Here is a 27,927-nt window from a genome sequence, read left to right as displayed (position 1 = left end):
GCTGTTACTAGGGCTGGCAAAAGGATCATCCTAGTAGAATGTTGGTAAATCTTTGGCAGAACGGCTACTGAAAACAAAGGCCATCACATTACTTGCATCCTTGATGTCAGCAGTCCGAGTAAGCTTCTTAAGGCAAAGGCTGTGATGCTTATTATCTGAATCCCCTCACAGCCTAGCACATCAGCACCAGACACAGTATAGTTTTAAAAAATGTTTGCTGGATACATAAAATGATAGTATAAAGGGGTGCCAGAACAAAGTTCCTCCTTCCTGATGAACCAAACTCTCTGTATCCCTTTTTTGCCTTGTTCGTCAGGAAACTTCAATCTAAATTAATACTTAATTCCACTAATTACCTGATTTGCAGTGAGTACAGCATCGTCCCATTTATATAAAATTACACACACACACACACACACACACACACACACACACAGATCAATCTCTAGACAGAGGGAATTTAGTTGACTGCTACTTTCTTCTCCATATTATTTTTACAAAAACAATAAACCTATTTTCAGAAAAGAAAATCTCTCGTTCAATCCTGATACAATTATCTTTCCTTTTACCAATATGATTTCTGATCCAGTTTTAACTCTCCCGTGTACATTTATATTTGTATTTTAATTTGAGTCACTGCAAACCCTTTTGGAAATAAAAGGTGAGAATAAATTATAAATTAAGTTCCCATACATACTTCAAAAATTTTGTTCTACAGTACTGTATTTTCTATTCAAAATTAAATAAGATAGTACTATCTTTACTATTCAAAATTAAGTTAAAAGACAAATACATACATAAATAACAGTTCGCAAGATGTTAATCTCCTTAAGGATAGACACTATTGTGCTCTATCCCGAAGGATGTAAGCCATGAAGCAGGCACTCACTAATGGCAGTTGAGGTGAAACGATCAGATGGTCTTAGGACCTCTCTCCCTTGAGCTTGCAAGCTGCCAACATCTAAAGGAGGTGAAGGTTCTCTGCTCTCAGCTTTGAATCAAAACTTGCAATTCCTCTACCCTCCTTTCATCCAAATCCAATTGAAAGGTGGTGGTATTTCAGGCCTGATTCCAGAAGGGCTTGGTGATTCATGAAATGAGGATCAGCACACTTCTAATCAGGAGAAACTTACTGGCAGACTGTGCTAGCATAAACATGATCATCTCTCAAGACCACCCCCCACAGCACTTTACCAATAAGGCCTACTCACTCTGACCAAGGTACTCCTGGCATTCCTTTTTATCAGGTTCTATTTTTCCTTTCTCTCTCTCTCTCTCTTTTTTTTTTAAGTTTTAATTTTAGAGAGAGGGCAAGTGGGGGAGAGGGGCAGAGGGAGAAAGAGAGAATCCCATACAGGCTCCATACTCAGCATGGAGCCTGATGCAGGGCTAGATCCCAATACCCTGGGATCATGACCTGAACTGAAAACAAGAGTCAGACTCAACCAACTGAGCCACATAGGTGCTCCTATTTTTCCTTTCCTTTTCTTTTCACATTTATTCATTTTTGAGAGAGAGAGAGAGAGAGAGACACAGAGCACAAGTGGGGGAGGGGCAGAGAGAGAGGGAGACACAGAATCCGAAGCAGTCTCCAGGCTCCGAGCTATCAGCACAGAAATGCGGGGCTCGAACCCACAAACCTTGAGATCATGACCTGAGCTGAAGTCAGACGCTCAACTGACTGAGCCACCCAGGCACCCCAATTTTTCCTTTTCTATAGCACTTCTTACCTTCTAATAAGGTATGTAGTTTACTTATGTATTATATTTATTATTTATTGTCTGTTTCTGCCTCTCTCTACGCAGGGACCACTAGTATAGAAATATGCTCTGTGGGGAAAAAAAAAAAGAAAGAAATATGCTCTGTGAGGACAGGAATCTTTGTCAAGAACAGTGACTGGCAAACAGCAGGTGCCAAATATATATATATATATATGTATATATATGTATATGTATATATATGCTATGTATCATATATATGTATATATATGTATATATATGTATATATATGTGTGTGTGTGTGTGTATATATATATATATATATATATATATATATATGATATGAATAAATTAATCTAAGTTTGCTATTTGCAATAAAAATCTGTCCCTGGGCCCTGGAAGGAAGAGGAGGGCACAAAATGGATGTTTAAAACACCAATAATTAGTCCTAGGAACCAAAACAAGTAAATACTAGCCAACACTCTCACTTCGCTCAACAAGCAACGCTGATTTGCTAATGGCCCTGGATAAAGACAGGACAATCAGTTAAGCCAACAACTCATTAGATTTAGAGAGAAATGTCCCCAAAGCACATCTACCAGCTATCTGCTCACTGATTGACAGTACTCTTAAGTATAGTGTTATTTCCTATTCTGTCTCAGCGCTGAAAATACTATGTAAAGAAGGGCACACACTCCCTTCTCTTTTCTCCACCACCTGCTATCTCTTGTGAACGGAGATACTTGCAAGCTGGGAAAGAAAACTGGTGGGTGGGGTGGAGGTGGTGGTGGGTGGAGTATCACTGGTAGAATAAACACATGTGTTTATGTGTAGAGACATCTAATATGGGCAACAGAGAGTAACAACTCACCATTTGTAACAGGTAGCACAAACATTATCTCACTGGGTTCTCACAAAAATATAGCAAGAATCTACCCTGCTCACAGAGTCAGTCCTCTCCTAACCTCTGCTTTGATAATTTCCTGTCCACATGGCTCTGACATCATTGATTACACTACACTCTGTCTCTCTACCTGCCATTCTTTTTCACATTGGACCTTGAGCTCCCAAAGTCTCTGGTTCTCCAATGATGAGCACAGAGTCTGGCTCAGAGTAGACGTTTACCAAATGTTTGTAAAAATAAATGATTTCAGATGAAGAAATAGAGTGCCCACAGAATTCTTAAATTCAACGAAGGGTCAGAACCAGGACTGGATTCCAGGACTCTCAACTGCAAAGCCTATTTACATCAAGTTTTCTTTTTTCTTTTTTTCTTTTTTTAATGTTTATTTTTGAGACAGAGAGACAAAGACAGAGTGCGAGTGGAGGAGGGACAGAGAGAGAGGGAGACAAAGAATCGGAAGCAGGCTCCAGGCTCTGACCTGTCAGCACAGAGCCTGACACGGGGCTCCAACTCACGTGCCATGACATCATGACCTGAGCCAAAGTCGGATGCTCAACTGACTGAGCCACCCAGGCGCCCCACACCAAGTTTTCTTTTAAGGGCTTGGAGCTTCAGTGGCAAATAAGGAAATGGAATTCTGAGAAACAAGTTCAGGACAGAGGAGCAGAGAGGGGAGACCTATCTCACGTATAGCTAAGTCTCTCAGCCAGTCTGAAGCACTGCCATCTTTATATTAGAAAACCCGTTTTGTTGGTTTCCACCACATTTATGATCCTTCCAAAGGAGGCCAGTACTGGCAGACAAAAGCCTTAATGATCTGCTTAAAGGAAAAATTAAAACTGGTAACTCAAACTATCAATTTCAGTGGCTGCTACTTAAGTGCCCAGTCTGCTTTTTTTGAAAGCATTTCTTTTTGTTCCTTTTTAATCAATTCTTTTGCATAACTACAGCTAGAGACTGGGATGGAGAGGCAGTATGCAGCACTAGCCCAGGATCTGGCAGCAATGAGGTAAAGTAAAACACACAAACTTTGTAGGCAGCCAGACCAGGCTCTAAGTCGTCTGTGTGATCTCAGACAAATCACCTTATCTCTTTGGGCTTCAGTTTTCTCAGCTACAAAATGAGAAATCCATCCATCCACCACCTACCTACCTACCTACCTACCTATCTTGTGTCAGTTGTGAGAACTGAAGTAACTCTCTACACACAGGGGACTATTTCAGTCTTTACAAAACAGCTATCCCTTGAGGAAATGGGGGAGCGGGCAGGAAAAGAACACGGCCTCCAATGGGAGGGAGAATGCCCCCGGCCTTCCCTAGTTTCCATCAGAACCTCCAAAGAAATAGCCTAGCGGGGCCCTTACTGTGACTACAGATTCCTCACATGGACAGATGGTGGAGTAAGAAAACATGGAGGTAACTCAAATGTGTACCTTCAACCACTTAACACACTTCCAAACATTTCGTGACTTCAATAATGCAAATGACATGCCTAATGTCACAAAGCCAATGAAAGATGGAGCTAGGATCCAGAGTTATATTCTTCCCTCTCCACATCTTCTATACTTTCCACTGCACAAGGTGTAGACCTGACCTTCTCCTTAGTCCACCACCCTACCTCTGGAGAAAACAGCAGGGAGACAAGCAAGGGTGGGAGAGGGTTCTGGAATATGGTCTGCAGGGATCTGGCTAAGGGAGCCCTGTGTGGAAGGAGATCTCTCACCTGTCGTTTCGGCTGATGGCTGCCACCATGAGTGCTGTCCACCCAAGTCTGTGCCTTGCATTGACATCTGCACCTTCTGACAAGAGCCTAGGAAGAGAGAAATATTTTCAGTGTATGGCATATCATGGACGTAAGAGTGGAAGAAATGAGACAGACAGTCAACAAATAGGGAGGCTACATGAATCTGGAAACAGTCAGAGGCCTTTGAGAACTAAGTACCCACTCTAGCTCCTCTGGCCAGTCTCCCCCACTTCCCCAGGCATCCCCTACCCCTCTCCTTCTTCCCTTAATCAGTCTGACCCCTGCTGTTATCTTTCCAGCCTTCTGAGGAAAGAATGTGCCTTCTCTATCTTAATACCCTGACACTCCCACTACCTTGGTCCAGAATGCTCTCTCCCTGATTCTTTGCCTATTCTAATCCTACTTCCATGGTATGGAATACAATCCTGGCTTGAGAGCTCCCCCAAGAAGGCTTCCTTAGCTCATCCAATCCACAGATCTGTTTTCCATCCTTAGAATTTCCCCATGCTTAGCACTGAATGCCCAATGACACTGCTTATCTAGGTAATTCCCAGTTTGCAAAAGGATCACACTCAAGTTTCTCTGTATGGTGGTTATTTGGAAATTCAAAATCTCAAACCCAAGGAAACATGGAAAGAATGCTAGAAATGCTAGATTGGGGTGCCTGAGTAGCTCAGTAGGTTAAGCTTCCAACTTTGACTCAGGTCATGACCTCGCAGCTCATGAGTTTGAGCCCTGCGGCAGCTCTGTGCTAGCTAACAGCTCAGAGTCTGGAGCCTCCTTCAGATTCTGTGTCTCCCTCTCTCTCTCTCTGCCCCTCCCCCAATTGTGCTCTGTCTCTCTGTCTCTCTCTCAAAAATAGATAAATATTACCAAAAAAAAGAAAGAAATGCTACATTAGGTTTCTAGGAGAGTCCACACAAGCCTGACTCTATGCCAGTGCCTAACACATAGTAAGAGCTCAATAGTTGCTGGATAAATTAACGAACACAGTTTTATATGTATCACTAAAATCCTGAATTCTGGGTCCTAGGAACAGGGGGCTCTACAATGTGGGGGTGGATAGAGAGAAGGGGAGTAAACAGAATCAACCTCTTACTGGACACCTACTATAAGCAGGAACTGCCTTCAGAACTTGACACACCTGCTCTCATTTGCTCTTCATAGACGCTTAAGGAACTGATGCTAACCTCCTCTTCTCATGGATGAGGTAACAGGCTCAGTGAGGTAAAATGACTCGCTAAAGGTCACAAAGCTAGCTAAGGAGTGATCAGTGACTGAAGTTCAGGCTGATAAAGGCTCTAGAGCTGGAACCCTTCTCGCCTCACCACCCTTCCTCCAAACTGAACCTGACGCCATGGCACATGGAAGACAAGATACTCAACTGATTTTAGCAATCACCATGCGTGCCTGGTCCTGTGCTAGATTCTGGGATGGGGGGTGAGAAGACACAGGTGTACCCTAGAGAGCAAATGACACTGTTGTGGAGGGAAGACTCAGGACAGCAGGAAATCAAAGCCTGCAGCGTATAGTTTTCCACCAGAAGTGCTACAGGAGACCAGGAGAGAGGGGGACCAAAAGGCAAGAGGAATTCACCAACAAGGCAGGATCTGCTTATGAGGACTGGGTGGGAGGGTGTTTGGAGGACTCTTTAGAGGGGAGCAAATGAAAGGGCACCTGCAGAGAGTCTGGAAGCTTAGAATTGAGTCCTAGTGCCATTCTTGTGCCACAATCTGCAGTCACTGCTCCTCTGGACCAAGCCAAATAAAAGCTCTGTGCTGCTGAAGTAAGCAGGTGATGAAGGCTTGGGAGGAAAAGCCACATCAAGTATGTATTCACTTGGCCCATGCTGACGCAGGGGAGAAGACAGGCCAGCAAGGACATAAGAATGCGTCAGAGGAGCGCTGTGAATGGGGAGCACAGGCTACAGGTGCACACCCAGGAGACCTAACCCAGTCTTAGTGACCTGGAAGCCCTTCCTGAGGATTGTGATGCTAGAGAGCCCGACAAATGAGGTCGAAGGAGAGGAAGGAGTGCATGAGGCAGAGGCTAAAGCCTCTCCCCCAGAAGAGAAGGCAGCATGACTGGGCACAAAATCTGAGGGAAGAGTGTTGAAGAGGAGATTGAGAAGTCACTCATCTCTGATCTCTAATTTGGAGGATTTCTTCCGGTGAAACTCCTGGGCCTCTTTACCACACACAGTTAAGCCTTTTTTATGCAGGAACAATTTTCTATGGCCAAGAATATTAAAGAGAGTAAGAACCCTGTGAGACAAAAATCTCTTTGCACAAAACCTCCTTCCTAACTTACAAAACCTTCCCTGGTTTAGCAGGTGCTGTGGAAAGTGCATGGGTATGAGAGTTTAGAGCCTGGGGTTCTGATCCTAACTGTGATTCTGATAGGATGGCTTCATTTCTCTGGTCCTCAGTACAGAAGGCCAGAAAATCAGGACCAGCCGAAGCAAATCAAAGAGGTTTCTGAAGGAAAAGCCTGAACTGTGCCTTGAAGAATGGAAACAGTTTAGAGACGAGGGAGGAAGTGCGCAACAGTCAAGACAAAAGGAACAAGACACTATCAGGAAACAGGGAAGCAATGGGAAGGTATATTTGGAAATCATCAAGTAGATCCATCCAGGTACAGTTCTTGGCAGAGAAACAGGCAGCTGCCAAGGTATGCAGGGCCTACAACAGAGCCTCTAAAGTCAAGACACAGGGCCAAGGCAGTGGGCGTAAGTCTCTTTTGAGACATAGGCTTCTTTGAGAATATGACCAAAGCTGACGATTCTCTCCAGAAAAGTGCACAAGAGCACAGGTACTCAAAAAAAAGATTTTTTTTTTCAATGTCCAGGAGTTCACAGGTCTTCATGAAATCAAAAACAGATCATAGGTTACAAACCCAACTTGAAGAGTTGACAAATGCCCGGCATGCATGCTACTGTCCTACCTCCTGCATCTAAGTCAGAAATCATGAATCTCTCCCGGAAGTTTTTTCTGTGGAGCCTTTGAACAAGCCTCAGAATCCTTTTCAACCCTCGTTCTAATCAGGCATCATCGATAAGCTAAAGCCGGCAACAGAGAAGAAACCTATTTGGCATTCCTTAAGACTCTTACCACAGGCAAAAGGGTTGTCACTGAAGGTTTCTGTGTAAAAGAAATTATAAAATTAACCTGATAGCTTAAGCAAGCTGACTCTGAAAGGGGAGAGAGTAGAAAGTGGGGACAAGAAGACAGTTTGGGAGCTGTTGTAACATAGACAAGGGAGACAAGTCAGGGCAGGAAAATGAGAAAGCGGGGCATGGCCAGGAAAAACTCAGTGCAGCCAGAATCCCTCCTGTCTCCAGTGGGACAGTGAGCCGTTTTCCCCTGCCTGGGCCCTGAGAATTCTGGAAGCAGCTCTGATCTGGAAGTAGGGCTGAAGAAACAGGACTGAGATGCGTCCTCCTCATGCCCCTTGAGGACCGAGTATGGTGTAATGAAAAGGATGAATAAAAGGACTTTGTAATAAATCAAACCTGGATTCACATTCTAGCCCAGCTAGATAACCCTAGGCCAATCAATTCTCTGAGTCTCAGTTTTCTCACCTATCAATAGGGACACTAACCTCTAATTTGCTGGGATCCTAGCCCAGTACCTGGCACATAGAAGGTGTTCGATACAGGGTGGCTTCCACCTGCCACCTTACCCTACTTCCACCTCTTTGATGGAACGAAGTGTTGTAGTCTGACGTTGGCAGTGGCAGGTTGGCCAATACCCAGGGATTCTAAGACAGGGTCACACAGGATGACTGGGTAATTCATTCAGCTTGGCTCTGGGCACTCCTCTCTTCATTTATTCAACAAACATGTGTACATACCTACTCTTTGCCCAGCTGCATGCTGGCTCCTGGGAAGGAGACAAGACAGAGGTTCTTGCTTTCCAAAGCCTGAGCCAAGCAGTGTTTTCTCTTTATATATGTACACACACACACGTGTTGTATTTATTACTTTTTTTTCACAAATAATACATTTTAAGATTAACTCACACCACCAAGTATACAATAATTCCATTTTTAAAAATTGCTATATAATTCTCAATGGCACATTCACCAGATTTTTTCCTTCTCTGCTCTCCCAGAGATACCTTCTGAGGCAGTCTCCATCTCCCAGCCACCAAAAGTAATGCTCAAAGAACATCCTCTTACGGGGGGCCTGGGTGGCTCAGCTGGCTAAGCATCTGACTCTTGATTTCGCCTCAGGTCACGATCTCACAGTTTCTGAGTTCGAGCCCTGTGTCAAGCTTTGCGCTGACAGTGTGAAGCCTGCTTGGAATTCTCTATCTCCCTCTCTCTCTCTGGCCCTCTCCGGCTCTCTATCAAAAATAAATAAACATTAAACAAAACAAACAAACAAACAAACAAACAAAAAGAACAAGAACATGTGCCCTTTTGGACCAGTATGAGTATTTCTGAGGCATGTACTTGCAGTGAGATCCCTGGGTTTTAGGGTGTTCCTGTGTCCTGCTCTCCCAGCCAACACTCGGCAGTTGCCAGCTTCCTACTGACTGCAAGCCCAATAGGTGTAAAGGGATCCCACGTTATTGTTTTAGTTTGCATGTCTCTGATTAGCAACAATTTTCAGCTACTTGTTACACGGCCATCAGCATTTAGGGGTTATCTTTTTTCTGTACAATGCAGAGTTTTCTTCTAAGAGGAGGACTGCTGGAAAAGAGGGCTTCTCTAAACTTGCTATCCTGTCAATGAACAGAGCCAAAAGAGCAGAGAGCAGTCAGGCAGCCTGGGCTCTAGTTCCAGGGCTGGCGCCTCCTACTCTAACAAGCTACGGAAGGTATCTCATCCCAAGCTTTAGCCTCCTCATAGGCTCTTACGGGTTTCAGGAGGGGACACTGAAATCTGAAGGAAAGGGCTCCACCAACTTGAAGGCTCATTCCTAGGAGGCAAATCTTGGTGTTCTTCAGCAACACTCCAGCTTTTGAGCCCTGCACAGCATCCTGACTGAGCACCATTCTTTGCAGCCTTCTGGGGGCTCAGATGTAACAAAAAAAGCAATGACCCTGGAGTCCAAGGGCTGGAGTTCAGATTCTCACTCTCTCGCTTACTAGCTGTGGCACGGGGGATATTAATCTCTATTATGCAAGGTGGCTGTAAGGATTAAAAGAGATACCACGGGGTAGCACTCCATAAGGAGTGGTGGCACTTGGTGACTCAAGGCAGCACCAGTACCAACATTACAAACCATCACAAGTGAACCCAGCTACAAACAACTTTTCCTCCTTCAAAGCTGGCTGGGGCCCCTCCCCCACTTCCCCTCTGTGCTCAAAGTTAGGATTTCACACACCCAGGTCTCCTCCATTTCATTTTGTTCCTTTGCAAGTGAATGCCCAGTAGGCAGTCATTTCAAAGTTTCGGGCCAGCTGGGCTTGCGGGTGGCTGCCTGCTGAGAGTGGCTGAAAGGGCCTCTGAGGCCTGAGAAAGCCACCCCTGCTCTCCCCTGTGATTTTCACCAACGGACAAAATGCGGCAAGTGAATTAATCTCTTTTAAAAAGAGCAATGCTTGTGACAGAGCACGGTATCTCCGAAAAGGTTAGGATTCCATCATCCCTGAGATGATGAGTGGAATGCTTAATGCAGGTTGCCACTCAGGGCAGAGCAGCCTCTGTCCAGGAGTTGGGCACTGCAGGCCTTTCTGGGCTCCGTCCAGACTTGTGGAAGGCCCTTCCGTAATGAACTAGGTCTCTCCTGCCTGGCAGAGCAGTGGTGGGTGACACTAATTGGGGGTGGCCCAGGGCAGCAGACAGGAAGGAGGCCACACTAGCAGTCAGGAGTTGAACCCCAGATCTCACACAGCTCTCAGGAAGTAGGGTGGAGCAGAGGAATTACCAGGATAGACTTGGTCCACATGCATGCTCCAGCATTACTGGGTGGGTAGCAGTGAATGAATGCATGACCTAGCCTCTCTGAACTTCACTTGGTCCCCTCATCTGAGTGACAGCTACTGCTCTACAAGCCTGTTTCCACATCTGTTAAAAAAATGGAGGACCCCAGCGGCCCTACTCCATAAGTCACACAGGGGTGCCATGAAGAAACAATGAGGCAAAATATGTAAAAATACCTGACATGCAGTAAAAATAAAGCACTGGACAAACAGAACAACGGCCTGTACTATTATCATTTCCCAATTAGTATCTACCCCATTTTAAGGAAGTTAACAAGAGTAAACCAGGATATGTGAAAGGTGTACACAGAACTTGGAACATAAGTACTCAAAATTTTCTGTGAAATGATAAATAAGCAGTCTCAAATCCCCAGGCAAGGGCCAGCAGTAGAAAAGGGCACCCTAGCCCAAGACCTAAAGATCTCCATAGGGGGGCGCCTGGGTGGCTCAGTAGGTTAAGCGTCCTACTTCAGCTCAGGTCATGATCTCCTGGTTTGTGGGTTCGAGCCCCACATCAGGCTCTGTGCTGACAGCTCAGAGCCTGGAGCCTGCTTCGGATTCTGTGTCTCCCTCTCTCTCTGCCCCTCCCCCACTCATGCTCTCTCTCTCTCTCTCTCTCTCTCTCTCTCAATAATACATTAAATAAACGTTAAAAAAATTAAAAAAAAAAAAGATTTCCATAGGAAAGGAGGCAAACCATAAGAGACTCTTAAGGACTGAGAACAAACTAAGAGTAGATGGGGGGTGAGGGAGAGGGGAAAGTGGATGATAAGCAGGGAGGAGGGCACTTGTTGGGATGAGCACTGGGTGTTGTATGGAAACCAATTCAACAATAAATTATATTAAAAATAAATTAAATAAATAAGTAAGTAAATAAAGATTTCCATAGGAGAGTAACAAATCAAGGGGGACAACAAAGCTGCTCTGATATATCAGGAATCCAGGAGAGATCTGAAGGCTATGGACCAAACATGAAACAGTTAAGGGGGAAAGGGGGTGGGGGGTATTAAACTTTCCCTTCCTGCTGTGAGTGCTTCTGTATTCTTTTAAGTTTTATTGTTGTTTTGGCAACAATGAACATACTATTGCTTTTCTTTTTTAAACAAAACTTTCTTAGGGGGAAAAAGCCCCTTACCCTTTTTTTCTCCAAGAAGGCTTCCCTAAGACTGCCTTGATGCTGCCTCATTGGCCTATGCTAGCTAACCTATATCGCACATCAGTTTCCTTTTCTTTTTTTTAATGTTTATTTTTGAGGGAGGCAGAGAGAGAGAGAGAGAGAGCGCGCGCGCGCGCGCGCGCACACGGGTGGGGGAGGGGAAGAGAGAAAGGGAAACAGAATCAGAAGTAGGCTCCAGGCTCTGAGCTGTCAGCACAAAGCCTTGATGCAGGGCTCGAACCCACGTACCATGAGATCATGACCTGAGCTGAAGTCAGACACTCAACCGACTAAGCCACCCAGGCTCCCCAAACACATCAGTTTCCTTGTCCCCCCACCCCCTCCTCCAGTCAGCATGACCCTCCTGTCTCTTCACTCCTTGTGCTGGCACCACAGCCACTCTCTCAAGGCTCAGGGGCTGAATGAATGAGTACATGTATATAGCACTTCCCGACATATATCTCTCACCAATACCTGTCTTATGTTGGAAGTTACCTGTTATATATTGGTTAGGCCTGTCTTCTTCAAAGAACTTAGGCTCCTGTGTATATGTGGGAGTATGTGGGTATGGCTTCTCAGGCTCAGGGCTTGGGATACTTCAGATGCAGGCCTGGGGCTAGAGGCCATGGATTCTAGTCATGGCTCTCTCAGTAACTAGCTGTGTGATCCTGGATAAATCAGTCTCTCTGGGCCTCACTTTTCTGTGTGGTAAAATAGGGGACGTGAATTCAATGATTTCTCAAGTCTCTGCCAGTTCTACAATCTTAGGATTCTAATTACATATAATGTCAAAATTTGAGAAGTGGATTCCTGACAGACACAGGCATCAGCAAGACTTCCAAAGAAAAGACAACTCCTCCAGCTGCTGTCTGTAGGAGGGAGACAGTCCCAGACAGGGATATGGGGGCAGTTTTGAGTTATTCTGGCTAACCAGCTCTTCTACTCAGGGGAGGGAGGTACCACATGATTTTTCTTCCTCTTTCTTTACAACCAATCAATACAAAGCGGCCACTGAACTTCAATCGTGCATTGTTCCAACTGATTTCCGGATCCTTCACATTAACTGGCTCTCAGCTGCAGCTGGGAAGGGGGGCTGAAGGGTAGGGAGCCCTGGCCCACCTGCATCAGAGGCCTGGAAGCAGTGAGCCATGCAGACTCAATCATGATCACTATCTGGGCAACAGGACTCTGGCTGGAGCCTCGCAGAAGGTCCTGTTTACAGTAATAACAGCACCAGGCCAGGCTGTCTGAACAGAGGCAAGGCGCCTGGGGCTAGAATCCACACACACAGCCTCCATCTGCGCCTTATCTACCCAGTAAGCCTGGGCTGAGAGGGGCAGGGCTAGGGAGGAAGAAGGCTGCTCTCAGAACTCAGCCTGGGCCAGTGGACTTTAGGTAGGATCCTGGTGCTCTAACTTCACAGACATGAGGCCTCTTTAGCATCTTCTGCATTTGCTACTTGAACAAAGCATTCTCCTTTAAGGCCCTGCATGGGACCCTTCCTCTAGGAAACTCTCTAGTTGCTCTTTCTGCCAGGAATATGGCTCACCCCAGCACTGCCATACCCAAACTGCTCCAAAGGCAAGCAGGTGGGCAGAGAGGGAGAAGGGCAGGCACTTATGCAGCACTTACAACAAACGTGTAGAATGTGCCTGTAAGCTTCCTGACTAGTTATTTCCTATCATATAAAGTTTTAAAATTTCTAGACATAATAAATGATCGGCAGAGATTAATCAGTCCAATCCTTCCTTGTACAGATACAGATGTGGAGGTCCAGAAAGCATCAGCCTCAGACTAGACTAATTTGGATATGAACCTGCATGTGTCTCTTCCAGGCTGCATGACTATAGTAGGTCACGTTAACCTCTCTGAACCTCAGTCAGTCACCTTAACCTTATCAGCCTGCCAGACCTACTTAACAAGGGTGCTGAGCTTGAGCAAAGGAAATACCATATGCAAAAGCACTTACATTTTGCAAATGTTAGTTGTCATTACCACAAGTTTTCATTTGTTCGAAAGCACACAGCACAGGAGCTGGATCAGACCCTCACTGAATAGTACTAGATGAAATGGAATGAAGTCCAATGCTGGGTGACCATTCTTTGTCCCATCTCCCTGTTTCAAGCAGAAACTTGACACACATTAAAGGGCACAGATTTTTTTAAGTTTATTTATTTATTTTGAGGAGGGGAGGGGCAGAGAGAGAGGAGAGAATCCCAAGTAGGCTCCATGCTGTCAGTGCAGAGCCTGATGCAGGGCTTGATCTCACAAACCATGGGATCATGACCTGAACCAAAATCAAGAGTTGAACACTTAACCAAATGAGCCACCCAGGTGCCCCTCACAGATTTTTTTAAACTTTATTTTGAAATGATTTCAAGCTTACAGAACAGTTACAAAAATAGGACAAAAAAACTAAGATCCATCCTCCACTCAGATTCTCGTTACATTTTGCCTCCTGTGCTTAGCCATTCCTTTTCTCTATTTTTAAAATTTTTAAAAATATTTATTTATTTTTGAGAGAGAGACATACAGCGCAAGTGGGGAAGGGACAGAGAAAGAGGGAGACACAGAATCTGAAGCAGGTTCCAGGCTCTGTGCTGTCAGCACAGAGCCCAATGTGGAGCCCAAACTCACAAACTGCAAGATCACAACCTGTGCCAAAGTTGGCTACTTAACTAACTGAGCCACCCAAGCGCCTCTCCTTTTCTCTATTTTTTTCCTGGACCATATGAGAGTTAGTTTCAGACATTATGTGCCCCTTTACTCCCAAATACTTCAGCACATATTTCTAAGTACAAGGTCATTCTCTTTCATAACCACTAACCAATAATGACCAAATTTGAACACTTAGCATGGATAAAATGTTTTTATCTAATATTCAAATTTCATCAATTATCCCAATAATGTCCTTCATAGAAATTTCCCTCTGTAATCCAGATATAAGCCAGGATCAATATTAGAACCAGGCATTGCAAGTGTCTTCAGTTTCCCTTCACTAGAATAGTTGCTGGGCCTTTCTTTGATTTTCTTAGTTCTGACACTTTTACAGAGGAAGGCTAATTTGTTTGTAGAACATCTTTCAGTTTGGCTAACGATTTTTTGAGGAACCCATTTCCTATTATTCATCCATTCATTCCACAAACTTTCCATGAGACTGGTTATTACAGAACTCTGAGCTGAGTTCCACTGTGTCCTTCAAGGCATTCACTGTTCAGCTCCACACCTGGCAAACAGCTAAAATACAAGCAAGGACCCTGGAGAAGGTGTTGTGTGAGGGTAGGTCAGAGCAACAGAACCACAGGGACAACTTCCTGGAGGCAGAGACATGAGTTGCACCAGAAAGGACAGGCAGAAGCACAGATTCCCCCAATGATCTCCTGGGATCCTCTTTTAAATTTTATTTTTATTATTTTTTTTTAATGTTTATTTATTTTTGACACAGAGAGAGACAGAGCACGAGCGGGGGAGGGGCAGAGAGAGAGGGAGACACAGAATTGGAAGTAGGCTCCAGGCTCTGAGCTGTCAGCACAGAGCCCAACGCGGGGCTCGAACTCACAGACCACGAGATCATGACCTGAGCCGAAGTAGGACGCTCAACCGACTGAACCACCCAGGCGCCCCTTAAATTTTTTTTTTAATGTTTTTATTTATTTTTGAGACAGAGACAGAGACAGAGCATGAGCAGAGGAGGGGCAGAGAGAGGGAGACACAGAATCTGAAGCAGGCTCCAGGATCTGAGCTGTCAGCACAGAGCCTGATGCAGGGCTCAAACTCACAGACTGGGAGATCATGACCTGAGCTGAAGTCGGACACTTAACCGACTGAGCCACCTGGGTGCCACTCCTCGAATCCTCTTCAAGAAACATCCCTGTTTCCCCAAGCAGTGTGTGTTAAGGCTGGGACGCAATAAAACATGAAAAGCAACAATACAAGGCTATAAGGAGGAGAGGGTGGCCCAGAGCACCCTTATCTGGGTACCTCTGCCCAGGGCTATAGGGTATGTCCCAGTCAACAGCTGCCCTGGTAACTTGGTGACAAGATGGAAATGCCGGTCTAGGTAGCTGAAGTGTGGGAAAGGGCCACCGGCGCCACCTACTGGCACTACAGTAGGACTCTAGCTGGGCAGCTGGCTGGTTGCCAGATAGCTTGTCACAATATGGCAGTGAGACACAGAAGTGACTCAGACTTCTCCAACACGGCTGGCACTTGAGCCACCAGTGCCAAGCTCCAGAACCCCATGCTTTTCAGTAAATACTGGACTGTGCAAAGTCAGTCACAATACCTGACTCCCTAGACAGGTGGAGGCAAAGACTGGCCTACATTAATTCAGGTTGATTCCAGTAACAAAACTTAGGTAGCATCTTCTCCAAGTCAGGCTCTGTGCTGGGCACTAAGTGTACAGATATGAATCAGACATGGACCTTGTCCACAAGCAGCTCCCATCTGAATTGGGGTTGTGGAAATGGGACAAGTACACAAATAAATGCTTTAAGTATCGCAGGTGCCCTGAGAGCTCTGCTCACTCAGGGTCAGTGAGCACACAACATACTTGGCTCCTCATGTGGAGAGCTCTTGAATGGTGAAGTCAAAAGAACTCACACTTCTTGAGCAGCCTACTATGTATCAGGCACCTGACGTGATCTCCTCTGATCTTGTGACTAGTTAAGGACTTGCTTAAGATGACTAGCCAGTAAGTGGCAGCTTGGGACTGGGACCTCTCCCTACTGAACCACACTGCCTTCCAGGGCACATATCCCATTTCTTCCCTCCTTTCCCACATTTAGCCTGGGGCCAGCACACCACAGGAATCTGATGGGACTAATCAACTGACAAAAAATGACAAAGAAGGAAAAGACTTAAACGGAAAGGAGGGATCTGAAGGATGGAGATACCCTTTGATTAGTTCTGCTTTCTAGAACCTTCTCCCATTGAAGAGACCCTCTTCTCCCAGACTCAAGATGAGAAAGGCCCAATCCATCCCTTCTTCCTCACGGCAATCTCCACATTAGCAGCACTACTTTCATACTCATGTAGCAATACATGGCAATACGATACTTTAAAAGTGGTCTTGCCTTTAGGTTAAAACAAGTTTGCTAAACAAATCCAATCAAAAGGTTAAAGAAGTACAGAAGCCCTGGTTCTCAGCAGGCTGGGCTGACTGCAAGCTTACAGAATCTAGGAGCACAACACAGCTACCAAAAAAGCTAGTGCAAGCTCAGGCTATATTAATAGAAGCATAAAATCTCTGACAAAAGGGATGACTGCCCTGTTCCTCACAACTGTGGTCATGCCACACTGTAATTCAGAAAGGGCACCAAAACTTTGTGGCCATTTCATTAGGAAATGACTAGGATGGGTAGAAGACTTGAAAACAGTTTAGGGAACCAAGTCTTACTTGGCTTGGAGCTGTGTCTCCTAATATTTAAAGGTCTGGAGGGGCGCCTGGGTGGCTCAGTCAGTTAAACATCTGACTTCGGCCTAGGTTATGATCTCGCCATTCCTGAGTTCGAGCCCTGCATTGGGTTGTCAGCTGTGCTGACAGCTCAGAGCCTGGCGCCTGTTTCAGATTCTGTGTCTCCCTCTCTCTCTCTGCCACTCCCCCACTTGCACTCTCTCTCCCAAAAATAAATAAACGTTACCAAAAAAAAATTTTTTTTTTTAAGTCTGGAACAGGAAAAGAGTTGCGCAGTCCTGGAGGACAGAGCAGGGACTAAAGGGCAGTTGCAGGGGAAGCTAACACATAATGACAGCCCACTGTGTGTCAAGTGCTATGCCAGTGCTTTCACACATACAGCTTCAGAATTCATCACAAGATAAATGTTTTTCTAATTACCGAGTGCCTTTGCTTACATTACTCCAAATGCCCAGAAAACCTTTCCACCAAGCTCCTTGTACCCAAATACTACGAATCTCCAGGCCCAGACTAAATGCCACCTTCTCTATGAAGCCTTAACTTTTCTTACATACTAATTACAAGTCTCTTACCAGACTGCAAGTTCTTGAAAGGCAAAAGTCATCATGATGCATGTTTATTCTCCTCCTCAATGCCAAATGGGGCATAATGCTTATAAGGGGTCTTAAGAATAAATAAATGCCAAAAAATATATAAAAAATAAAAATAGGGGCGCCTGGGTGGCTCAGTCGGTTGAGCGGCCGACTTCGGCTCAGGTCATGATCTCACGGTCCGTAAGTTCGAGCCCCGCGTTGGGCTCTGTGCTGACAGCTCAGAGCCTGGAGCCTGTTTCGGATTCTGTGTCTCCCTCTCTCTGACCCTCCCCTGTTCATGCTCTGTCTCTCCCTGTCTCAAAAATAAATAAAATGTTTAAAAAAAATTTTTTTTAATAAAATAAAATAAAAATAAATGCCAAAGCAGATATACAAATGGCCAATAAGCATGTGAAAAGATGCTCTATGGATGGATCATCAGCCATCAGGGAAATGCAAATCAAAACTACAATAGGATATCACTTCACACATACTAGGATGGCTATAATTAAAGACAGACAATAACAAGTTTTGAAAAGACTAGAGAAGTCAGAACCCTCATACATTGCTGGGGAGAATGTAAAATGGTGCAGCCACTTTGGAAAACAGTCTGGCAAATGGATAATAGAGTTATCCTATTGTGCAGCAGTTCCACTTGTAGGTATCTACCCAAGAGATATGAAAACATACATTCACATAAAAACCTGTACATGAATGTTCACAGCAGCATTATTCACAACAGCCAAAAAGTAAAAACATAAACACCCATCAACTGATGAAAAAAGAATGTGGTATATCTATACATGGAATATTATTTAGCAATAAAAAGAATGAAGTACCAATACATGCTACAACATGGATGAACCCTGAAAACATTACGCTAAGTGAAAGAAGCCTGTCCCCAAAGACCACGTTGTATGATTCCATTCATGGAAAATGTCCAGACAGGCAAATCCACAGGGACAGAAAGTAGATCAGTAGTTGCCAGGTTCTGGGGGGAGTGACAGGGAGTGACTGCCCATGGGACCAGGATCTTTTTTGGGGTGAGGGGGTGATGAAAATGTTCTGGAATGAGGCAGTGGTGATGGTTGCATAATCTTATAAATATACCAAAAACCACTGCACCCTTTAAAAGAGTGAATTCTATGGTATGTGAATTATATCTCAAAAAGAAAAAGAAAAGAATAAAAGAAAGAATGCTTACTCAACCAGAGTTTGTGCATCCTTTGGGAGGTAGAGAGGGCCTCATACCTAGAGGAGCTGTCCAGCAGAAAACCTCCTTGAAGGGGAAAAAAAAAAAGAAAACCCAAAGAAGGACTTGAATACTGAAGAAGTGAGGCCAGAGACAAAAAGTGCCTTGGATCCAGTCTACCCATGCAGGGGCTATAACTAAATGTCACTTGCCCTAGAAACGATCCTGCCCTGCCTGCTGGACTCTGAACCCCTGGGAATTCAGAGGCCTCCCACAATTGTTTGTGCTTTATATCCTGTCCCTGCTCACTGTCCATCTGCAAAAGCTGGTCAAACACACAGACTTCCCGGGAGGCCTGGGTGCTATCCCCCCCCAAACAAAAGGGCATTGAGATGGAAGCCTCAGCTCAGCCTCAGAGAGGATTCTTATGCAACCTTCCTGGGCCTCCCATCGACATGAATGGAGGATCCTGGAGACCAGTCAGCCTGTCCAGCTGCTGTACCCTCCTGCTGGGTAGCCTCTGGAGAATAAACAGGGCTTCATTCAACCAATCAATCAACCAGTAAGGCTCTATCTGTACTGTGTGCCTTCTGAGTGCCCAGCCAGGCTTGTGTGACTAGCTACGGTGGAGGCAGGAGGAGGTGCCATCCACCTTGCTGTGACAGCACAGCCTGGTTGAGAAGACACAGGCATGAGAGGCAAGGAGAAAACTAACTGTGATATTGTGTGGCTCAGACTTTAAGGCTGTGGGAATCTGGTAAGAAAGCTCAATATGGGCTAGAGCAAGTAATGAACTGAAGCAAGGGAAGTGCATACTTTGGACTCCTGTGGGCCTCAGTTTAAATCACCACACTGCTATTTACTAGCTGTGAGGTAGTAAGCACTAAATCTGAGCCTCAAGTTTTGTCATCTGGAAAATGGATGTAACATAATCTGCTTTTGCAATACCATACCAAGAAATGAAAATAATACATATAGAGTATCTAGTACTCTGCCTCACATGGAGTGGGTATTTAATAAATGACAGCTATCATTATTAGTGAGGGTGAGCTTTCTGGAAGACAAAGGGCTTGAGGTGGGCGATAAAGCATCAGTTGGATCCAGACAGGACAGGGGTGGAACTGGAATCACTGCAAAGGCTTCCAGGTAGAATGAGTAAGCTGCATGTTTGGGACAGTGAGAAGCCAAGTCTCAGTGGAATGGGGTTCTTGGGGTGGAGGGAAGGGCCAGGCATGGCTGGCAGGAGCGTGGGGCTGGAGGCAGGGGTGTGGGTGAAGAGCAGAGGGGAGGACAGGTAAGGGATCTGGATTTGACAGTTTCTCTTCAGGAGCCTTGTGGACTCCCAATAAGGCGGACAGAAATGGTTCTTCCTCTAGCTAGAAAACATTTCGCTGAGCCTGGAAGAGTGCTGAGGAAACTGTGACCCCAGCAAGCCTCTCTCTGCTTCAGGCCGCCTCATCTGGAAAATGAAGTGGTGTGCGACTTCCAAGTGGGCCACTGTGGATTACTCTAGCAACCTGCATTTCTGTTTCATTGTCTGTGAAGCAGGGCTATTATTACCTGCACGACTGTGAGGATTTAGTGATTAAAGCCTCATATAACTGCCTTAAAAAAAGCATTTGTTTTTTGGTTTTTTTAATTTTTTTTTTAACGTTTCTTTATTTTAGAGACAGAGAGACAGAGCACAAGCGGGGGAGGGGCAGAGAGAGAGCCAGAGCAGAATCTGAAGCAGGCCCCAGGCTCTGAGCTGTCAGCACAGAGCCCGACCTGGGGCTCAAACCCAGGAGCCGTGAGATCATGACCTGAGCTGAAGTCGGACGCTTAACCGACTGAGCCACACAGGCACCCCAAAAAAGGCATTTTATAAACATCAGCCACTATCAATAATATTCAACAATGTTATTAAAATATTATTTAAGATTCTTGAAAAAGTTTTATTTATTTAACTAATCTCTACACCCAACATGGGGCTCGAATTCACAACCCCAAGATCAAGAGTTGTACACTCTTCTGATTAAGCCAGCCAGGTGCCCCTAAAATATTATTTTATAATATTTTATACTACATGTACCAAAGTATATAAAAATTATAGGTGTAAAAAGTGTCTAAGTAATATCCTATAAGAAGTAAATAAAATTCTGAATATATGTGAGTTCTAAAAAAAAAGAGTAAAACTAAGCATGATAGGCTGTGTTTTTTTGCCCTGCTTAATATTCATTTACCTTGTGTTCATTAGTCTGGGAGGTGTCTGAATACTCACACTAAAAGTTTAAGAAACATGTACAGGGTAACAACTAAATATCCAGAAAATTCTATCCATTACCTTAATTTATTTTTCTAGCTGTGTGGTAAAACCTGGTGTAATTATCAACACTTAGTAACAAAACTTGCTATGCACTGAGCATCTGGTATGCGCTTGGCATAGCACTAAGCAGTTTCTGCCATTTAATGTTCTCATTTAGTACTCACAGCAATGGTGTGAGGTAGGTCAATCATCATCTCACTTTAGGCAAGAAGTGGTTAGGCAACTTCCCAAGGTCACAGAGATGACAAACGGCACAGCTGGAATTCAACCCTTGTTTTCTCAGACTCACAGCTGGGAATGAAACCTTGCTTTCTCCCATCCCAAAGTCCTTACCACTGGGATTTCTGCCAATGAGATGAGAGCCTCCTGGGCAGACGCCCTGACAGAGTGACAGGGGAGAACCACTTGTTGCCTTAAGAAGACTCTGGACCTGGGACTCCTGCTCAGAAGGGAGGGGAGGGAAGGAACTAGGATGTAAAAGAGCCTCAAAATTTAAAAGTGAGATTTTTTTTTCTGAGAAAGCTTTCAAACAGGACAGGGACAGAGCAGGAACTGTGAAGCAAGAAGCTAAAGTGAATACTGTAAGCCCAGAAACACATTTAGCTTGACTATTTTCAGTATTCTTGGATTTCTCTCCCATTGTTTCTAGGAAAATTCCGTGGGAAAAAAATCTAACTGGTTCTAGCCATGCTGACATGTGTTATGGTCATGACTGAGCTGGGATTTACAAGCAGCGGCACACAGGCCACAACGATACTGTTGGGGAGACAGAGCCTGACTGCTGCCCCTGCTGCGGGGCCCTGGAGGACTACAGCTTTGCGACTTACCCTGCTGCAGTGGCTGGATCAGTGCCAAAGACGCTGGCAACACACAGACTGGGAACACTCAGATTGGTTCCTTATGTTTCTCAACAATCAGAATGGTTGTTGATCATGTCAACCTTCCACCCCATGCCCCACCACCACCACCAAATCAGCTACCACTGCTGTTAGAACAAACACAAAGCTCCTTACTACGGCTTCTAATGTTTATTCTGGCACCCGCTCTACACTGCAGGTGCCTGCCCTTTTCAGTCCTTCACACTTGCCATCGTTCCTCCTTCCACGGGTCTCTGTAAATAAAAGTTCCTTCTGCCAGGAAAGCTCTTCTGCCCTTCTTCACCTAGGTTAACTCCTCACCAGAGCTCAAGCTTCCTCTGGGAAGCTTTCCTTGACCAGAGGAAATCCACCAGAGGCTCTAGGATTCTCTTTACCCTCCCTTGCAGCATCTGTCACAGCTGTAATTCCACATCGGCACGATCAACATCTGAGTAGGCTTCCAGCTCCATGAGGTGATGCCTCTACGTATTTCTGGCTTACCACTGATCTATCAGAGCTTAGCACAGTGCCAGCACATAGTAGGTATTACTTGTTGAATACAAGAGCTAATTCTCCATTTTTATATAATTTTTTCAAAGGGAGGTCAGTCCTCTTTTACAGGTTTATTATAACTATCAATAACTATTAACATTTGCCTAACTCTTTATCATTTACAAAGCACTTTTGAAATATTCAGTAAGTATGTGTTAACTATTCACATGAACAGCAATGAAAACCAGCAATGCTCACAGTATTGTGGGAGAGAAAGAAAATAGATGACCTATCCCAACAGGGGGTGATAAATGCTGTCACAGAGGAAGTTCCGGGTGTTATGGGGACCTACAGGTACTGGGAAGGCTAGGGTACTTGAAGCCTTCCAGGAAAACATGACACTGATGACCCAAAGGATGAGTAATTTTCCGGACAAGAGCTCACCTGCCTGGAACTCTCATAAGACCCTAGGAGGGTGGTCTGACAAATATTATCAACAATACTTCACAGGTAAGGCCACTGAGGAAGTTTAGGGACTAAGGCCACACAACCAAGAACCAGGAGGGCCAACACTAGAGGCTCCATCCCAGGGCTGGGCTCCCTTTCAGGGACATCCCTCCTCCCTACAAGCCACCCCAGTAGGCCTTGGCCATTCTGTGCTCTGGGGGTTGGCCAACCACCTGACTCTGCTGGGTTTCTATGCAGATGACTGATTGCTTCCACCTACCCATGAAGTTCCGAAAAAGCTGCTAATCCAGCCTTCCCCAATTACCTGCCATCACCAGGGAGAAAGTAAGCAAAGATCCAGTCACGCACCTCAGAAAAAGGTACAGGCCACTCTGAAGAACTGCTTGCCTGGGAACTGTCCACTTGAATTAGTGTTTCAGTGTGCGATCTGGACCTTTCCAAAGAGACTCCGTTTTCTCTGCAGAGTTGAACACTAGGGACTGTATTCAAAGTTCTCAGTGGGGTCCCCATTAACATGATCTGGAAACAAAGACTCAAAGAGGGACGTTCTATGATTTACTAAGGGTCCCAGAGCCAGTTCATAGCTGTGTCAGAAGTGGAAGCCAGGTCTTCTCATTCTAAAAATCCTTTATTCTTTCCATTACACTGCCTTCTAACATCCCACTATTCAAAAGCCTGTGCACGTTACATCCTAGCATTCAAAAAACAGTGTGATGATCTTAAGGAGCTCTCACAACAAGCATCAAATTAGAAGAGTGATACCAGTGAAGCCTTGACCTTTGGTTTAGAATAAACTTTAGTTTCAACCTACTGTAAACCACAAGGACATTTAAATATTTACTGGTTAAGAGAGCTGGATGTTTTGGTTGCCCTGATGCCACCATTAATATCTTCCCATCCAGCCAAAATGATACAACAATCGATAAACAGACAGCTTCTCTGAGGCTCTGAGACAGTCAAATGTACTTACCAGCCAGGGTTTTTGTTAATTAGATAAAATCCTTGGATCAATGTGCAGAACATTTACCTATGCTGTAGCTGAGCACATTCTGGACACCTTAGCACTGGCACATGGACAGCAAGTGCCTCAAGCCCCAAGCTGGGGCATCCAGGGACAAGAACCAAGCCATCAATGTAAAGCTAGAATAAATGTTTTGTGCCCTCAACAAAACCCAACCCTTTCTTCTTTCTTGAAATGCAAACCAAATCAGATTTTTTCCAAAGGCATCTACTAAACAAGTTTGAGCTGGTAGGAACTCCTTTATTTTCTAAAACCATGAAACCAGAAATCAAAAAAAGATAACAAAACAATCTCTCAAGTAATCACTGATATATTTTTTTGGGGGGGGAGACTGCATGGTATATACAGTGGGAAGAGTCAGATCTCCACTTGAGTATCTCACTAGCATGTTAAATTTAACATGTTTAAAACCAAACTCATAATCTTTTCCCCCCAACTCAGTTCTCCTCTAGCACCTTCACCTCAGTGAATAGCATCTACATAGCTGATTAAGCCAGAAAACTGAAATTCCTTCTTAATAATTTCTTCTCCCTAATCGATGATATCCAATTCTATTCATTCATTCAACATTCATTTATTAGTATGTAGGACATATCAGGCATTGATACTGCTCTAACCACCACCAAGTCCTGTCTAGCTTACTTCCTCCATCTCTGCTATCACCTTAGTCCAAGTCATCACCTGCCATCATCCTCTCTTCTAGACTATTCCAGTCACTTTCATCCAATCTTCCTGCATCCACCATGGATGGCTCTCTATATCATCTATTCTCCATGGAGCAACCAGAGATCTTTTAAAATTACAGATCTAGGGGCGCCTGGGTGGCGCAGTCGGTTAAGCGTCCGACTTCAGCCAGGTCACGATCTCGCGGTCCGTGAGTTCGAGCCCCGCGTCAGGCTCTGGGCTGATGGCTCGGAGCCTGGAGCCTGTTTCCGATTCTGTGTCTCCCTCTCTCTCTGCCCCTCCCCCGTTCATGCTCTATCTCTCTCTGTCCCAAAAATAAATAAACGTTGAAAAAAAAAATTAAAAAAAATAAAATAAAATTACAGATCTAGATCATGTCACCATATCTCTCTCCCTCCCTCTCTGTCTCTCTCTCTCTCTCTGTCTCTCTCTCTCTCTCTCTCTCACACACACACACACACACACACACACACACACACACACGTGTGCTTAAAATTCTACACTGGTTGCCCAGCAATCTTAGTAAAAATAAAAATCATTACCACGGCCTACAGACTCGGTGTAGTATGGTCCTCGCTTAATTCTCCAGCTTCATTTCATGTCCTTCCGTCCTTGCTCTGTAGAGTCTAACCAGATTGGCTTTCTCTCAACTGCTTGATTTCTTCACATCTGTTCTTAATTCAGGGCCTTACGCCTACTATTCCTTCCAACTGAATGTTCTGCTTTTCCCTTCATCCTCCCAAGCTCACTTCAATCTCACATACTCCAATGCTTTTCCTTACCGATACATACCCTCACCTCAACCCCTCCCAGATTCAAGGTTAGATTCCCAAGTGTCTTATACTTCACTTTTTAATCAAGTTTGAAGATATAATTAACATATCATATATAACCCACCCATTAAAAATGTACAACTCAATTGTTTTTATTATATTGAGTTGTGCAATCTTGACTACTAACTCCAGAACAGTTTCATCATTCCCCAAAGAAACTCCAGACCCATTAGCAGTCACTCCCTAGTCCCTCCCAACCCCAACCTCTGCAGTCCTTGCCAATAACTAATCTACTTTCTGTCTCTATGGATTTGTCTACTCTGAAAATTTTATATAAATTGAATCATATGATATGTGGTCTTTTGTCTGACTTCTTTCAGTTAGCATAATGCTTTCGAAGTTCATTCACGTTGTAGCATATAGCAATACTTCATTCTTTTGTACTGATAATATTCTGCTATATGGCTGTATTATATTTTATTTGTCCCTTCAACCATTGTTGGGTTTTGGGCGCTGTCTCCCTCTTTGGGCTATTATGAATAACACTGCTGTGAACATTCACGTTCACGTCTTCATTTCTCTGGCGTATATACCTAGGCATAGACTTGCTGCATCATAAGGTAATTCTATGTTTAACACATTAAGGAAATGCCAACCCTTTTCCAAAATAGTCACACCATTTCACATCCCCACCAGCAATCTACAAGGGTTCCAATTTCTCCACATCCTGACAAACACTTGCTATTATCCTTCTGCTTACAGCCATCCTAATAGGCATGAAGTGATATCTCATTGTGGTTTTGATTAGCATTTCCCTAATGATATTAAGCATCTTTCCGTGTGCATATTGAATATTATGTACTCATATGAGTGTCTTCCTTAAAGAAATGTCTATTCAGATCCTTTACCCATTTTTAAATTCTGTTATCTTTTTATTGTCCAGTTAAACAGTTCTTTATGTATTCTAGATAAAAATCTCTTACCAGATATATGATCTGCAAATATTTTCTCCCATTCTGTGGGAAAGTTTTCACTTCCTTGAAGGTGTCCATTGAACACAAAGTTTTTAATTTTGATGAAGTCCAATTTATCTATTTTTTCCTTTGGTTTCTCGTGATTTTGTTGCCATATCTAAGATGGCTTTGCCTAACCCAAGGTCGCAAAAATTTATCCGTATATTTTCTTTTAAGAGTTTATAATTTTAGCTCTTACATTTAGGCCTATGATCCATTTTGAGTTAATATTTGCTATGGGTAAGGTAAGGCTCCAACTGCATTTTTTTGGCATGTGGATATACAGTTGTCCCACTACCATTTGTTGAAAAGACAAACTGCAATTCATTTTGAAGTACATAATTAGTACTGGCTCCCAGTTAGACTGTAAGTACCAAGAGTGCAGGGATTGTGCCAATCTTGTTCACACTGTATCTCCAAGCACTCAGTCCAATGCCTCGCTCCTAATAAGCACTCACAAACGCTGGTCAAATGAAGCAACATTTTGTCATTAACAAATACTCTACAACTCTACCGGTTAAAGGTGTTATCATCTCTGTGTTACTTAAGCTCATAAAAGTCAGGCAATATGTGCCCAGTTTTGCTGGTTCTCAATTTTGACTCATGTGTTCCCTCCTCCCCCGGGAAGGGAGTTAGTACGCTCCTCCAGGACAGGAACTGCTTCTACTTCCTCATGGTGTTGCCACCAACACAAATTCAGCTCAGGGCTGGGCACAGAAGACAGGCTAGACAGATGAACAACCGAGGGACAAATGCACAGTGCCGTCCATGACCAAGTCCCTTCCTCTCTCCAGTTCCTCCTAGCCGCAAACTGTGATCAAACAACACCAGATATATAAATCCCCCTCCTCACCACACATCCTAGGCTGATTCTTGCCTCAGTGCTACCACTCATGCAACCCCCTTTGCCTTCCCTTTCTATTTGCTAAGGCCTACTGATATTTGAAGCCATTTCCAATAGGATGCTTACTCTGGTCTCCCAGGTTGGTTAGGGCATCTTCTGGGCTACTGTCTCACAGCACTGACCACACTGTGTTGCCCAATCACCTACATTGAGGGCAGGAATCATGTCTGGTCAGGTGTACCCCATGCCAGGCATAGGGCCTAGCATATGAGAGATGCTCAGTAAATTTTGTCAAGTGATCAAATGGATCATGGAAGGTAAAAGCAGTCTGAAGTTGAAGACTGATATCACCAGGGTTCCTTCATTAGAGAACGTTTGGGCTGATGAAAAACTGAGTTAGGCACAAAGCAGAGAGGCCCAGCTTCCTGCTGGGAGAAGGGAAATGGGCTGAGGGTGTTGTCTTTCACCCAAGTTTGTTCTGAAAGAAATGTGATCTCCACTGAGAGAATAGAAGGCCTCATTTCTCTCAGCCTGGATAGCTCCTTACACGGCTCAGCCCACGCCTGGACAGATGTGCCTTCAGTCTGCCCTGTGCCCTATGTTTCGGGTGAGTGGTTCCTACATCCAGAAGCCAGGCTTGGGTGAGCTGAGCTGAGGAGAAGGGCCACCTGCTCATGCTGCTGACAGGTGGGACAGGGGCCCCAGGACAGGGCTTCCACTCCTGAAGAGTCAGAGTTGAACACATTAAGAAGGCTTAAGTGCCTTGGGGGAGGAAGAAGGAAATGGCTGCCACCCAGGGAGAAAGGAGGAGAGGAAGAAGGGAAGAGGGAGGGACCCAG

General features: G+C 44.6%; 1 protein-coding gene across 2 annotated transcripts in view; it reads right to left on the bottom strand.

The window, feature by feature from the left end:
- The window catches only part of CLPB (caseinolytic mitochondrial matrix peptidase chaperone subunit B), a 141,920-nt gene that overhangs the window by 107,895 nt on the left and 6,098 nt on the right, over positions 1-27,927 (bottom strand). For both annotated transcript variants that reach the window (XM_045484134.1, XM_045484135.1), the window contains exon 3: positions 4,345-4,431. In XM_045484134.1, the coding sequence (XP_045340090.1) occupies positions 4,345-4,431 (87 nt within the window). The remainder of the gene's footprint in view (positions 1-4,344; positions 4,432-27,927) is intronic.

The sequence above is a fragment of the Leopardus geoffroyi genome, chromosome D1 (genome assembly GCF_018350155.1).
Source record: "Leopardus geoffroyi isolate Oge1 chromosome D1, O.geoffroyi_Oge1_pat1.0, whole genome shotgun sequence".
Taxonomy (NCBI): Eukaryota; Metazoa; Chordata; class Mammalia; order Carnivora; family Felidae; genus Leopardus; species Leopardus geoffroyi.
This window is presented reverse-complemented; position numbering and strand designations above follow the sequence as displayed.